The 12,131-nt window shown below is 42.9% G+C and overlaps 1 protein-coding gene across 1 annotated transcript; it reads right to left on the reverse strand.

Annotated features, from left to right (window-relative positions):
• Window positions 1-447: 447 nt before the first annotated feature.
• On the reverse strand, window positions 448-11,368 carry synpo2la (synaptopodin 2-like a). Its single transcript, XM_053332880.1, has 4 exons — window positions 11,094-11,368; window positions 7,226-7,377; window positions 6,201-6,922; window positions 448-3,980 (listed from the first exon to the last, which is right to left on the reverse strand). Exons 1-4 carry the CDS (start codon window positions 11,193-11,195, stop codon window positions 1,117-1,119), a joined length of 3,840 nt encoding a protein of 1,279 aa, XP_053188855.1. The 5' UTR covers window positions 11,196-11,368; the 3' UTR covers window positions 448-1,116.
• Window positions 11,369-12,131: the final 763 nt, after the last annotated feature.

Genomic DNA, 12,131 nt, shown 5'->3' on the forward strand with positions numbered 1-12,131 from the left:
ACAATTAAACAAAACAAAATACACATTCCTTCATCTGTGTTATTTATTTAATAAAAGTTACATATATCTGCAAAGACCACACTGATACTAAAAAGGCTCTAAGTGGCAAGTGGAAGCCATGATATCCAGTGACAAGTGTACAATGAGTGACAGCCAGGCACTTGCTGAATCTGACCCATTCAAAAGATTGCATTTCTCTCTGGCTATAGTGAGCAGATGAATTTATCACAAGCCACGAACACTTTGGAAGAGCGAACCTTGTCCTCACATAGTTTCACAGTGTGCTGAGGTGTTGGTGCTGAATACATTTTACAGTTTTAAACTGGTCATGCATCATTAAACCTCTCGATGAGAAGACAGGTCATCGTGGGTTCCTTCTCAATAATGCTACAGAGGGTAAAAAAATATTTTTTGCATTTTAGTTAGTAGTACTTGTGTTCAAAAATTACATGTTCAAAAATAAAAGCCCTCTTGTTTGCCTTATGATCCTCCGCCTGTCACCATACTACAACACAAACCTTCAGAGATGTAATTCTATTTGTCAGAACCATAACTTGTTCATTTTAAACATCTGTCAGACATTTCAAGTTTCAAAGAATAATTCAGTACAGGCTCTGTTTAGATGGTATTTCTGCTAAATTAGAAGAAAGAGATCTCCAGAAGCCTTACACAAACCTCCCCCAGGACAGGCATATGGTGGACTATACAGCATACAATATGTGCTACTATTCCCTATTATTATTGTCACTCAGATACAGGTGTGAGTAGATGTGTTGGTAGCAAAATAAATATGATAAGCAGCATTTTGAGCAGCAAGTAGATGTTATAATCTATTACCATTATCACATGATTGATTAATTGTCTGTAAAATATCAGGTAATACTGGGATTGCCCATTATAATTTTCCAAGGCTTAAGGTGATATCTTCAAAATGCTTCCTTTGTCTGACCAACCATGCAAATCCCAACAAAAACATAACAAAAAGCAGACAATTGTGACATTTTAGAAACTGGAACCAATGGATATTTGGCTTTTGTGCTTGACTTAAACAACTACAGCACTAAATGAATAGTACATGAATATGTCCAAGTGTGGAAGTGGCTGATTTGCTGCTTCTTATATTGCCCCTGGCCTCCAGACACGGGCCTGGACGCCTCCCCGGGTGGCTATAAAATTTGGTTTCGGTGCCTGGACTGGATTGGGTTTGAGTGGGGGCAAAGAGGCAAGAATACTGAGCTCAGGTGCACTTTGGAACTGCTTGGCTGCCTGGAGCCCAGTGGTGTATGCGACTGGAGTGTAAGGTGTAGGGACTGCAGCTGTGACAGGGTTTGGAATAGGGTTGGCAGAGAATTTTGGGAGGCAAGGCAGTCCAGCTGGTTGGAAGGGAGGTGACGCTGGAGTTGGAGCACTGACTAGTGCTGGTGTCAGGGGAGGGGCCAGGGTTTGAGTGAAAGGAGCAGGTGGTGGGGAGGTCATGTAAGAATGAGACAGACGTTCTCCAAGGGTAGTGGCTGAGCGGGGTGCAATGACTTTGGGAGCCAGAGTGGGAGCTGACATGGGAGTGGGTGTGGAGAATCGCTTGATCTCGTAGACACGGGCTGTTCTCAAGGGGATCTGTCTAGGCGACGTTAATGAGCTGCCCACCATTGTTGTGTAGTCACCTTGCTGCTGTCTCTGAGCCTGGTAAGAAGGCATGACTGATAGATTAGCAGCACTGCCTCCATAGTTGAACATGGCAGAGTTGAGCTGGTAAGGTTGCCTTCTCATGAAATCCAGAGCTTTGATGCCTTCTCTTTGGGAGCCCCCTCTACCCCTGCTGTCTGGCTTTCCTGTATCCCTCTGAGGCCCCATAGGAATAGAGGGTCCCAGGAGTGGGTTGTACCCAATGGGTGGAGGGGCTCGGACATTTGGGGAGTATTTCCACTGAGAAGGAAAAGAGCTGGGGGAAGAGTCAAAGGGTTGGGCTGCACTGTCTGAGGCCATTTCCTGCTGGTAAGGGGTCTCAGGTGGTGTGTCGACTACATACATACCCATGCGGCTCTGTCTGCGGGCAAACAGCTGGGCCCCCTTACCTCCTGCTTGAAGCATCTGTGGGGCCTCGTGGATAACCCGAGGCTTGGGTGCCACTGGAGGAGGCATTCTCCCAATACTAGCCTCACCACTGCTCTCTTCCACTGCACCATCATAAGTAGCCTCAGCAGATTGTGGTGGGCCCTTGTAGCGGGTGTACCTGTCATCAAGTTTCTGCACCATGTTCAACAGATCAGGATTGGGGGAGTTCTTCTTGACATCTGGCACATTGAACATAGGTTTGGGTTTACCACCACGGCGTCGAGCCTCTAATAAGATTCCTGTACGAAATGCTGAACCAGGATCAGGGGTTGGAGCTACAGCTTCTGGCTGGGAGACTACTGACACTGGAGCTACAGGTGACATGGAAAATTGAGGTGGAAGTGGCTGAACAACTGGCGCTTGAACTGGAGGCCTTGATGCAACTGGAGTTATAGCTTCTGGCTGGGAGACTACTGACACTGGAGCTACAGGTGACATGGAAAATTGAGGTGGAAGTGGCTGAACAACTGGCGCTTGAACTGGAGGCCTTGATGCAACTGGAGTTATAGCTTCTGGCTGGGAGACTACTGACACTGGAGCTACAGGTGACATGGAAAACTGAGGTGGAGGTGGCTGAGAAACTGGTATTTGAACTGGAGGCCTTGATGCAACTGGGTGAGCTGAACTGGGAATTTGGGATACAGAAGGGAGAGGGGCTGGAGCCATTGGTTCTTGTGGAGCTGGGTGAATTGAAGGCATTGATGCTGGGGGCACAGTTGCAAATGAAACCTGATTAGCAGTAGTTATTGGTTGTGCTGCCTGCATTGTCTCTACAGAGGTAAAGATGGCCGGAGGGTGATAGGTAACCAAAGCTTCTGGTGTCAGGGCCAAGGGACCTTGAGGTATAGAGGATGATGAGGAGAGCACTGACGGAGGACCAGGGGGTAGCTGTGTCATTACTGATGAAGCATTATTGGCTTGCTCAGATGCAGTGAAAAATGGTGCTGGCACAACAGCTGCTGAGGCAGGTCGCTGGCTTGTCTTTGTAACAGGTGGTCTGAATGTTACAGGGACAGTCGCAGCTCGGATGCTGATGAAGCCAGGTGTGAAAGGACGTGCAGTTCTATTGAGAACATTACTGGAAGGTAGGTCTGGTAATGGTGTCTCCGCTGGTGATGTATGGCTAGTCAGAATAGTCACAGAGGCAGTGGCTGGTTTTGGCGCCACAGGTGGAGGTGACATCACTATGCTTGTTGTGCTAATTTCAGAATGGGGTAGCTCCCCATTACTAATACCATGAGCTGCAACAGCAACTTGATTGGGAACTTGGGATAGATCTTGCTGTATGACTGAAGAACCAGGTGGTAGCATCTGCTGAGGCTTAAGACCTTGTTGGATCTGTGGTTGTATCTCTGGATGTAACTGAGCCTGCTCCTGTGCTTGAAACTGTGGAGGAGCCTGGGGTTGTATTGCCTCCACCTTCTTGGCATGCTCAGCAGCCCTCTTTCTCTGCTGCTCAAACAATTGGACACCCTTGCCTGCAGTCTCACTCAACCCTGGACTCGGAGCGTCCTCTGCCCCATCCCCACGACCTTCAGTGCCTGCAGTAGCCCTCTTCTCCAGCATATCCAAGTAGTCACTATCCCAAGTTGGGTCAGGAACTGATGAAAACCCATCTTCATCAAACTCTGACTCACTACCAGGGAACACCCCATCCTCTTCTTCTTGTGAGTCTGGACACCTATCCTCATCCACACTGCCAAAGCTGGTGAGGGTGTACTTCTTTGACCGCTGCCGCCTCTTCTTGAACATCAGCACCCCCTTGGAGTGAGGGTTGGGAGCATCTGTCAGTAGGGATGCAATTGTTCGACACTTGCTTCTGGCTTCCTTTACTTGCTTGTCTTGCTGTGTATCTCCTCTGTTCAGTTCTGCAGGGTGTAAAAACCATAGCTATTAGGAATAATTGCACAATAGCATTCATTTTGCAGAAACAGATGGGAACTATTACCTCAACGCAAGTATGTAAGTCATCTAAATAAGAAGCTGGTGCATTCTTGTTATGATGTTTTGACCAAACTATATCATGAGTAAGTACTGCAGCACAAAGAAGTCTTCATAACAGATATAATCTTTACATCAAAAACTGACTCCAACATCACCATCTAAACCCTCTTGACCGCCATGTCTTCAACAGGTCTCTTAACATGCTACCGGAGCACTACTGGAAAAATTCCATGCAAGCCTTTGACTTTTCACATTAACTAGTGTGAAGGATAGATTTGCACATTATTAGGCATATGTACTCTAACATCTAACTTCGGAAATATTTGCAAGCCTGTGGAAAGTTGCATGCTGTAGGTGACTGGAAGGAGAACTTCAAAGGGTAGCCACAACATATCCTTTAACTTGTTATGGTATTAAGCAGATTATCATAGGCAACCTCATTCTGTTACCCTAATATGCTCTGCCAGGTGAAGGGATTTCTTAATTTGTCTAGGACATGGTTCCTAAATAGGACATTAGAATGTTAAATGTGAACTCGATGAAGGCAAGGGGGATTTACAAGAGTGCATTTATTCAAGTTCTTAAAACAGCCCATTGACCTGAAATAGCCTAGCGCTGCCCTATGCTTTGACTTAATATGGATGATGGATAGGATGGCAGGTTGTAGGAAAGACTGTTTGCTCAGGGTCAGTGTTCTGCATTTGTTGTTGCCTTACTCAATTGTCACAATTTCTTACCTCTTTAAAGATTGTTGATACTATTATATTCAAATTAATAGGTTCATTTTTCAGACTTCAGCAACTAGAAATAATGTTCTTACATTATTCTGTATGGGAACATTGTGAAACATCATGTTACTGTGCCATGGCATGTTAGATAAAAAAACAATTTTCAACTGCATTGTGGTGAGATCATACCCATATCATACTGAGTGTAAAGCATATTACACTTAGGCTTTTTGAGTTTATAAACTAGCTAAAAAAAGGACAGCAAAAGAAACAGAGAAAGAAAGAAAGAGAGGGGCAGTTGAAAAGAGAACATCCCTTCTGGGGTTTTTACACGCAGAACTGGTGTTAAACTGTACTGGGTGTTCTCTGTTAAACTGACTGATTTTTGCCACCCACTCACACTGGATTACTGATCTTTAAGAAAAGGTATGGTTGTTTGGTTTGTTATGGTTGATTGTCAGATCACATGACTGGGAAACAGTGGTTTTCTTGATTAAGGGTTAGGGTTAATCACACAGCCTACATCAACCTGAGCAGCAGGTGTGTGTTGAGGAACTTCTGCAGCTCACATGCGTGCAGTGTCCATAAACACAGACAGCTGCTGCTGCCAGTCCTATCTTTCTACATTGAGTTTGACTTTCATAATGTCCATCAATAATACAATATTTCATATCATGTCATTATACATTTCATTTGCATTTAGTTTACACAAATACAGAAATGGAAGTATTTTAGATTTTTTATGTCTATCACATATTGTACATATATGGACATTTAAACTACAGTAACAGGTGTTTTGTTGCTTCTCATGTCATGTAGAAAAAATAGATGAGGCACTGATGCTCTAGATGACTCACTCAGAGGTGGTGGTATTGACTGTTTAGTGTGAAAGTTGTTCTGGGAGTCACGAGAATTGAACTTTCTGCAAATATGTTGTGTTTCTTTTTTTTCCTCAGAACTTCAGGGGCATTTTTGTCTTGATCATAAAACAAAGGTAAGTACCATATACCATAATTACAGCCTACAAAGGCAAACATCACTCTAGCATATGACAAATTATCTTTCTTTGTGTGGCAACAGAGGAGATCAGCTTATCTTCCCTTCACTGATGTTAATTCTGTGCTGCAAAGCAGATGGCATATAGAAATAATACATAGAAAATAATATAAATAACAACATAATTAAATGAGCATAGATACAGCAAAGAGCACCCTTTTGAAAGAAGCAACATGAGAAATTGTATTTGCTATGAGGAGACATTATAATGATAGCATAATTACATATATATCTGTTTGTAGAGTTTGAAAAAGTTTATTAACTCTTGAACCAACCAATGACACACATAAATATGGATGCAAGTTAAGAGAACCAATGTTGGGCTCAGGTCTATAATTGTTCTTCAGCAGCTGTACTTACTGGCTTGCTTGGCCTTTTCCATGTAGGTTGTTGTAAGTTCGTCATCAATGGGTTTATTCACAGGACCCACCATGGGCACAAGCTGACTGCGCGAGCCCAGCATCAGTGCTTCCTTGGCCCTTTCAGGAGATACCAGTGGCACGTTGGCTGGCTCTAGTAAACCACTGTCTACCTCCTGTACTCCATCCCGTGGACCCTGGTCATCTGCTGAAGAGATGATGGAAGAAGTCTCTGTGGATGTCTGAGAAGACCACATTCCCGGAGTACGAGGCTGGTAAATCACCTCCCGCCGTGCCACCCCTGGCAGCCCCACACCTCCATCTCCACCTTCACCACGTCCATCCAACAGACTTGGGTAAAGGTGTGCATCTGGAGCACTGTCATAACCACTCATTTCTGACGTCTCCCCACCTTCAGGGGAGGTTCTTCCTGTTGGTTTCCCCGGAATGGAGTTGCTCGGGCTGCGGCGTTTCTGCCGCCGCTGCCTCTCGTAGCCTGCCACATCCGCATCACTGTCAGTCTCGCCATAGTAAGCCTCACTACCAGGTGGAGATGTCAAACCACTGGTTATGGAGGAACGGCTACGGTGGACTTCACGGACAGGTGCATGTTGGGGGTGGGTAGGTGACACGCTGGCACGCAGGGCAGCACGGTACTCTTTGTCTATACGGGGAGATGGGGCACGGGTCACAAGCACCACGGACTGAAAACCAGCTGGCGCCCTGCAAGAAGTAGAGGGTTTTACATATTGATGGGGCTAAATGGAGGCCATTGCATCCTAAATGTAGATTGAATATGTTCTTAAAGTGAGTAAGATCTTAACACAAGCAGCAGAAACAATTATTTGTCTTAATGATTTTTAATATATGTTGGGACGATTATATACATTAAAAGTATCAAATGTGTGTGCCTCCTAAATGGTATCTTTCTAAGAGTCCAAAGTTAGCCTGTGACTTGTGCAGGATATGATTCTGATTTGGTACATTACAGTGAGTTGATGATAAGTATTCCTTTGTTCTTCTGACCTTTTGACTCGAATGTGTAGTATCCCTGGGGAGCTATCAATGAGGTTCATCGCCTGGGCGTGGGATAGCGTTTCACATGGCTGTTCGTTGATGGACACCAACTCATCAGCCTCCCGCAGTCCAGCCCTACATGCCTTGCTGCGTTTACGTACCTGCAGGAACAAAGGGAGAAAAAATAAAAACACACATAGTTACACAAATGAAAAAAGTGACTCAAATGTTGATTTCAATTGTTCATATAAAGAATATTTTTACTAGATCTGTTATTAAGACTTTGTGTCAAGTCTATTTTACATATGTCTAAAGGGTACGTCTCAAGTCAAGTTTTAAAAGATTTGGGGGGAAAGTCCAAGTCTCTCCAGTCTGAATGTTGACCATTTTCATGACAACATGTAGTATCATTTTCCATAAAGCTAATGCATAGGGCTAACAATTAAGTATTCAAGGTGTGTTTCTATGCAAAATGTGTCTGATGCTGTCATATTTATATTCTGTTGCTCCAAGATTTTATCATATCAGATGACAGAAGTCTTTACTTTTGACTTAAGGCCAAGTCTATTGCTCTGATACAAAGGGCTGTGATCAAAGGGATATTATAACAATTTACACAATCATCAGCCCTCTTTTTCTCTTTCTAACCCTTTATTTCACCTGATATTTTATTGCAGGGAGATAAAATGAAAACCTGGTATAGCTATGTTGCTGTCTTGTCTTGGCTTACGATACTGACTGACAGAGAGCAGATTTAGTCCCGACAGCTCGATCTTGCTGCAGACATATGCCACATATTGCAGCTCGAGTGGGGCACTCATGCACACTTTAACAGGGAAATGCCAGCCAGCAGCCATCTTCATTTGGTGCTTTGCTATTTGTGCCCAAGGTCTCATCAGGACCATGGCATTATGCCCACCCTAAATTGCCTCAGGTCTATTCAAACCATGTCAACACGTCCCATAATAAATTCAAAGCAGATGTTGAATTTTTACAAAGACAATGACCGCAGTGTGGATTGTATTCTATGAAGGCACTATAATGTGTTAAATAAAGACATACTGTCTTTATTTCAGAGATAAAGAGTTGCTTTGGTTGACCTAATTAGTTTTCTTTTCAGCTATTCTGGTTTGCCTGTAATGAAATCCCACGTCCCCATTTAGCTAAGCCTTTCAAAGTGGCCTGTGCCTGCTTGCGGTATGGATGTACAGTTAATCATTCAGTCAGTCACCTTATGGTTGCAAAGTATAACAGTTATAATACACTTACATGCTTTCACACATACACCACATGGGCTGCTACAAAAATACACGTAAACTAATATAAATAAACACACAAACCCAGCACTGACACACAGGCTCTTTCACTGAAGCCCCAAACTGCTCCACCTGTTAGGGACGGGATAGTATGAGACCTGACATGACTACGCCTTCCTGCTGTCAGGGGTGAAGGAGCATGCTGCTTTAGATGGTAAGACAGAAACAGCTGTCCACTGCCGTAAAGGTGATTTGGTGTCCTGTGGCTCTGTGTGCATACTATCACCTTCTGCATAAGTCAACTACATGTAGGATTAACATTTTAGCAAACAAACAAATATGTCAAATACTGTCCATAAGAAGTGGTTAGTGTATTAATATGGTCTCTCAAAAGTATAATGTCGAAGTGTAGGATGTATATCACTTCCTGTTCTGGTAACAAACCAGAATTAGCCTCTTAGATAGTGAAACTTAGTGAAACTAGAATTTTCATGAGAAGTTCCTCCGTAAACACATTTTTCAAGGTAAGGTGAGTAGAGAGGCCTGCAAATGGAAATATTTTCTTTACCCAGTAAGGACTTTTGTACCAGTGTTATTACCTATATTTGATCATTGTGGATGATAGAAATTGTTATAATAGGAAATGTAATGATTGACTCAGAGGCATATGAGGTAAGGTACTCATTATAAAGAAAACAACATTTTAAAAAGATACTAAAAGTGTCAAAATGTGGGAGGAATGTGAATAAAATGATGAACAGGACATCTATGTATGATGTAGTCAGAATGTAGCCAGAAAAAACATTTTAATCAACATTAGCACCATAATCCTTCAATGATCTCTTGTAACACATAGATAGTATATGTTATATGTCTTCTCAGTAGAAAGAAGTACTTATTTATGCATTTATCCACAGTTCTTGTGGTGTCAGAACAGGAGCAATGTATAGTAGAGCATGAGTGCAACAATCAGGATTTCCTTTGCGTGTACACCTACAAGAAAGAGTCATATGCTCCTGTTTGAGCAGCTAGATACCGAGGCGAGCATGTACAAAAATAGTGTATGAGGGTAATTTTTGAGTACCAAGCTGAAACACACACCTTGGCTAACCTCACGACCTGCTGCTTCTCAACCAAAAATAGCCTGGAAAAGTACTTCTGCTCAGTCAACAATTATTAACAGTGCATGTGGAGATGTTTGTTTGTGTGTTTTATGGGTGCATAAAATCTTAATGGTACCGAGAAATTAGATCTACAAGCATTTCATAGATAGGTTTGTTTGAGCAGGAATGACAAATTTGGTTGTCACAGAGAGGAGTAATATCTGTGGATCAATTATTTTTAAACCTCATGTCACACACAATGATAACATTGATAACACTGAAAATGATCAGTGAAGATCAATATGAAGTCAGAAAATGCAATTATATTTAGTACATTCCACATATATGATATCACCTGTTATATATCACCTGATATCATCATTTATCTGTCAGAGATGATACTGTCATCTTTGGGACTTTCTCTGCTTTTTAGCCTAATCAATGCTTTCAACCATGTTTAATTCCACTGAGTCAATCTTTGCTCTCTTGAAAATCAAGATTCAAATCTGGACTGCTTTGGTGATGCCAAATGTGCGTACCAAATTCTTGGCCAGGAAGAATTTGCTCTAGGGGAGTAAAATGAGCTGAGAGGCTCAGTGTGAAACCTATATAGTTAAATGTTTCCTTCACTCAGTTAATATTTCCTTTCAGTGAACTTGTTCATACAAGCAGATGTAGACATAAAACTAGTCTGTAGCAATTTTAGTACTTTATATCACAGTGGCTCAAGTTTGAACTGAATCCAGACTTCCCACCTCTATTAAAACTGGGTTTCCAAAAAAATATCAGGTGACATGCCAACTTAAACATGACTAAGCATGACTGGAGTGATTTGAGTTTCTTTCTGAAGTGATGACGTAGTGGAAACATCATAGTTCAATAGTGTAAATTAGGTCATGAATGTGTGTGAATGCTGTGTTATGTCCATAAGCTCTTCACAGTAAAGACAAAGTAACAGTCTATAAAATGCCTCAATGTACCGAAAGGTCTTTGCTACAATGTATAGGTATTACTGCTCAAAGCACTACAGAGTAACCATTTCAATGTCAAGTTATTTATCAAAAGCAAACCAAGAAACCGAATGCAGACAAGTTCAGATATGCATCCACTTTTGATCAGAATCACTGTAATTTTACCACAACTTCGAGCTTTATGCTGTTTAATTGGCGAAGCCACACTTAGTAGAAGATATGCAACCAGGTTGCCCCACATTCCTAGCTGAACTTGTAGTTTAAAGGTTACCCAATCAATCATCAGTGCACTGCAGGAAGACTGCTCTCAAACAAGATGATGACTCATATCCAGGCCCAAAACCAACCTGTGTGGCATCCAATATTCCATTTCAACTTTTCACGGCTCCTTAAATCTGAAATTAATATATCTCGGCTGATGTTTCACCTCTCTTTGGGGAGATTGTTGAATCTAACACAAATTTCCACTTTCCACTCAGCAAACCATGAAATAACTGCTTCAGCTGAACATTTTCCTCTGTCCAACCCACTGAGAGACGTGCCTTACCTTAGCCACCTGGAGTGGTTTCTGATGTTCCACACCTCCCTGGAGACGAAAGCCCCATGGCGCTCCACCGGACAATGTAATTATCACTTCCTCCGCAACCATTGTGCTTCTTTCTATGTCTCTTTTAAATATTTCTTCTTTTTTTTGGTTATTTTCCGCTCTTCTTTGTATTTTAGTTTTGTCTGGGGGGCCCTCAGTGCTTAGGCCCCATGGTCAGCCGTCAGGGCCCCCTCAGAGAGCTCTGAACTACACTTTGCCTGCCACACTGTCCGGGCTCTGACTTCTCTCTGAGTCAAGCTCCAGGGCCGACGTTCACACCTGAACACATACACATGCACACACACTTCTGTGCGCCCACCCATACCGAGCGTGAGCCAACCATCATAGCCAAGGGAGAGCAAGAGGGAGAAATATGATGGGAGGGGGGTCTGTGTCTGCTTACACTGAGAAATTCCTGCCTGAAATGAGTGAGGGGAGGGTTCAACGCAACACTTGTCCTGTCACTCAGACCTATGCCACTGGGTTGCTGATAGCCCCTCCAAAAATAGGACACTACCACCACCTCTGCTGCTCTGCCTGCTCCTCTGCAGAGCAAGGGAACGTTAACATTCAGAACATCCAAATGGCACTGTTTCATATCTGGCTTTACAACATTGAGGTCATCAGTAACCTTTAGCTGGGCCACAGCTAGACTCACCAATCTCAGGGCTGAGACTTGCCATGAAAGGACAAACCACTCTTGATCAATCATATTCAAACAGCTTTCAATGTATACCTGGATTGAATTTGATATTAGTTTATTGTGTTAGTATTTAACTCTTGGGGCTGCTGCAGTGTCCCGCCAGCTCTTCAGGATCTGCAGACATTCTGGGCTGTCATCATAGTGCCTTTAGGATAAATACTGGTTGAGCAGCCTGCATAGCTACTTTGAAACATGTCCTAAGTTAGAATACCTCAGTGGTTACTGAATGATAAATACTTTGGAAGACAGAAGGGATCCATGACAGAGACAGATAATAACTCTGTTTGTAGATAGGT

The sequence above is a fragment of the Scomber japonicus genome, chromosome 14 (assembly GCF_027409825.1).
Source record: "Scomber japonicus isolate fScoJap1 chromosome 14, fScoJap1.pri, whole genome shotgun sequence".
In the NCBI taxonomy this organism is placed as follows: Eukaryota; Metazoa; Chordata; class Actinopteri; order Scombriformes; family Scombridae; genus Scomber; species Scomber japonicus.

Bases quoted from the DNA above. Each gene is read 5' to 3' on its own strand.
- synpo2la (XM_053332880.1), bottom strand. From the start codon at position 11,195: ATGGTTGCGGAGGAAGTGATAATTACATTGTCCGGTGGAGCGCCATGG. The intron at 7,378-11,093 runs GTAAGGCACGTC...TTGTTCCTGCAG, and splicing joins AACCACTCCAGGTGGCTAAG to GTACGTAAACGCAGCAAGGC. The intron at 3,981-6,200 runs GTAAGTACAGCT...TACACCCTGCAG, and splicing joins GGAAAAGGCCAAGCAAGCCA to AACTGAACAGAGGAGATACA.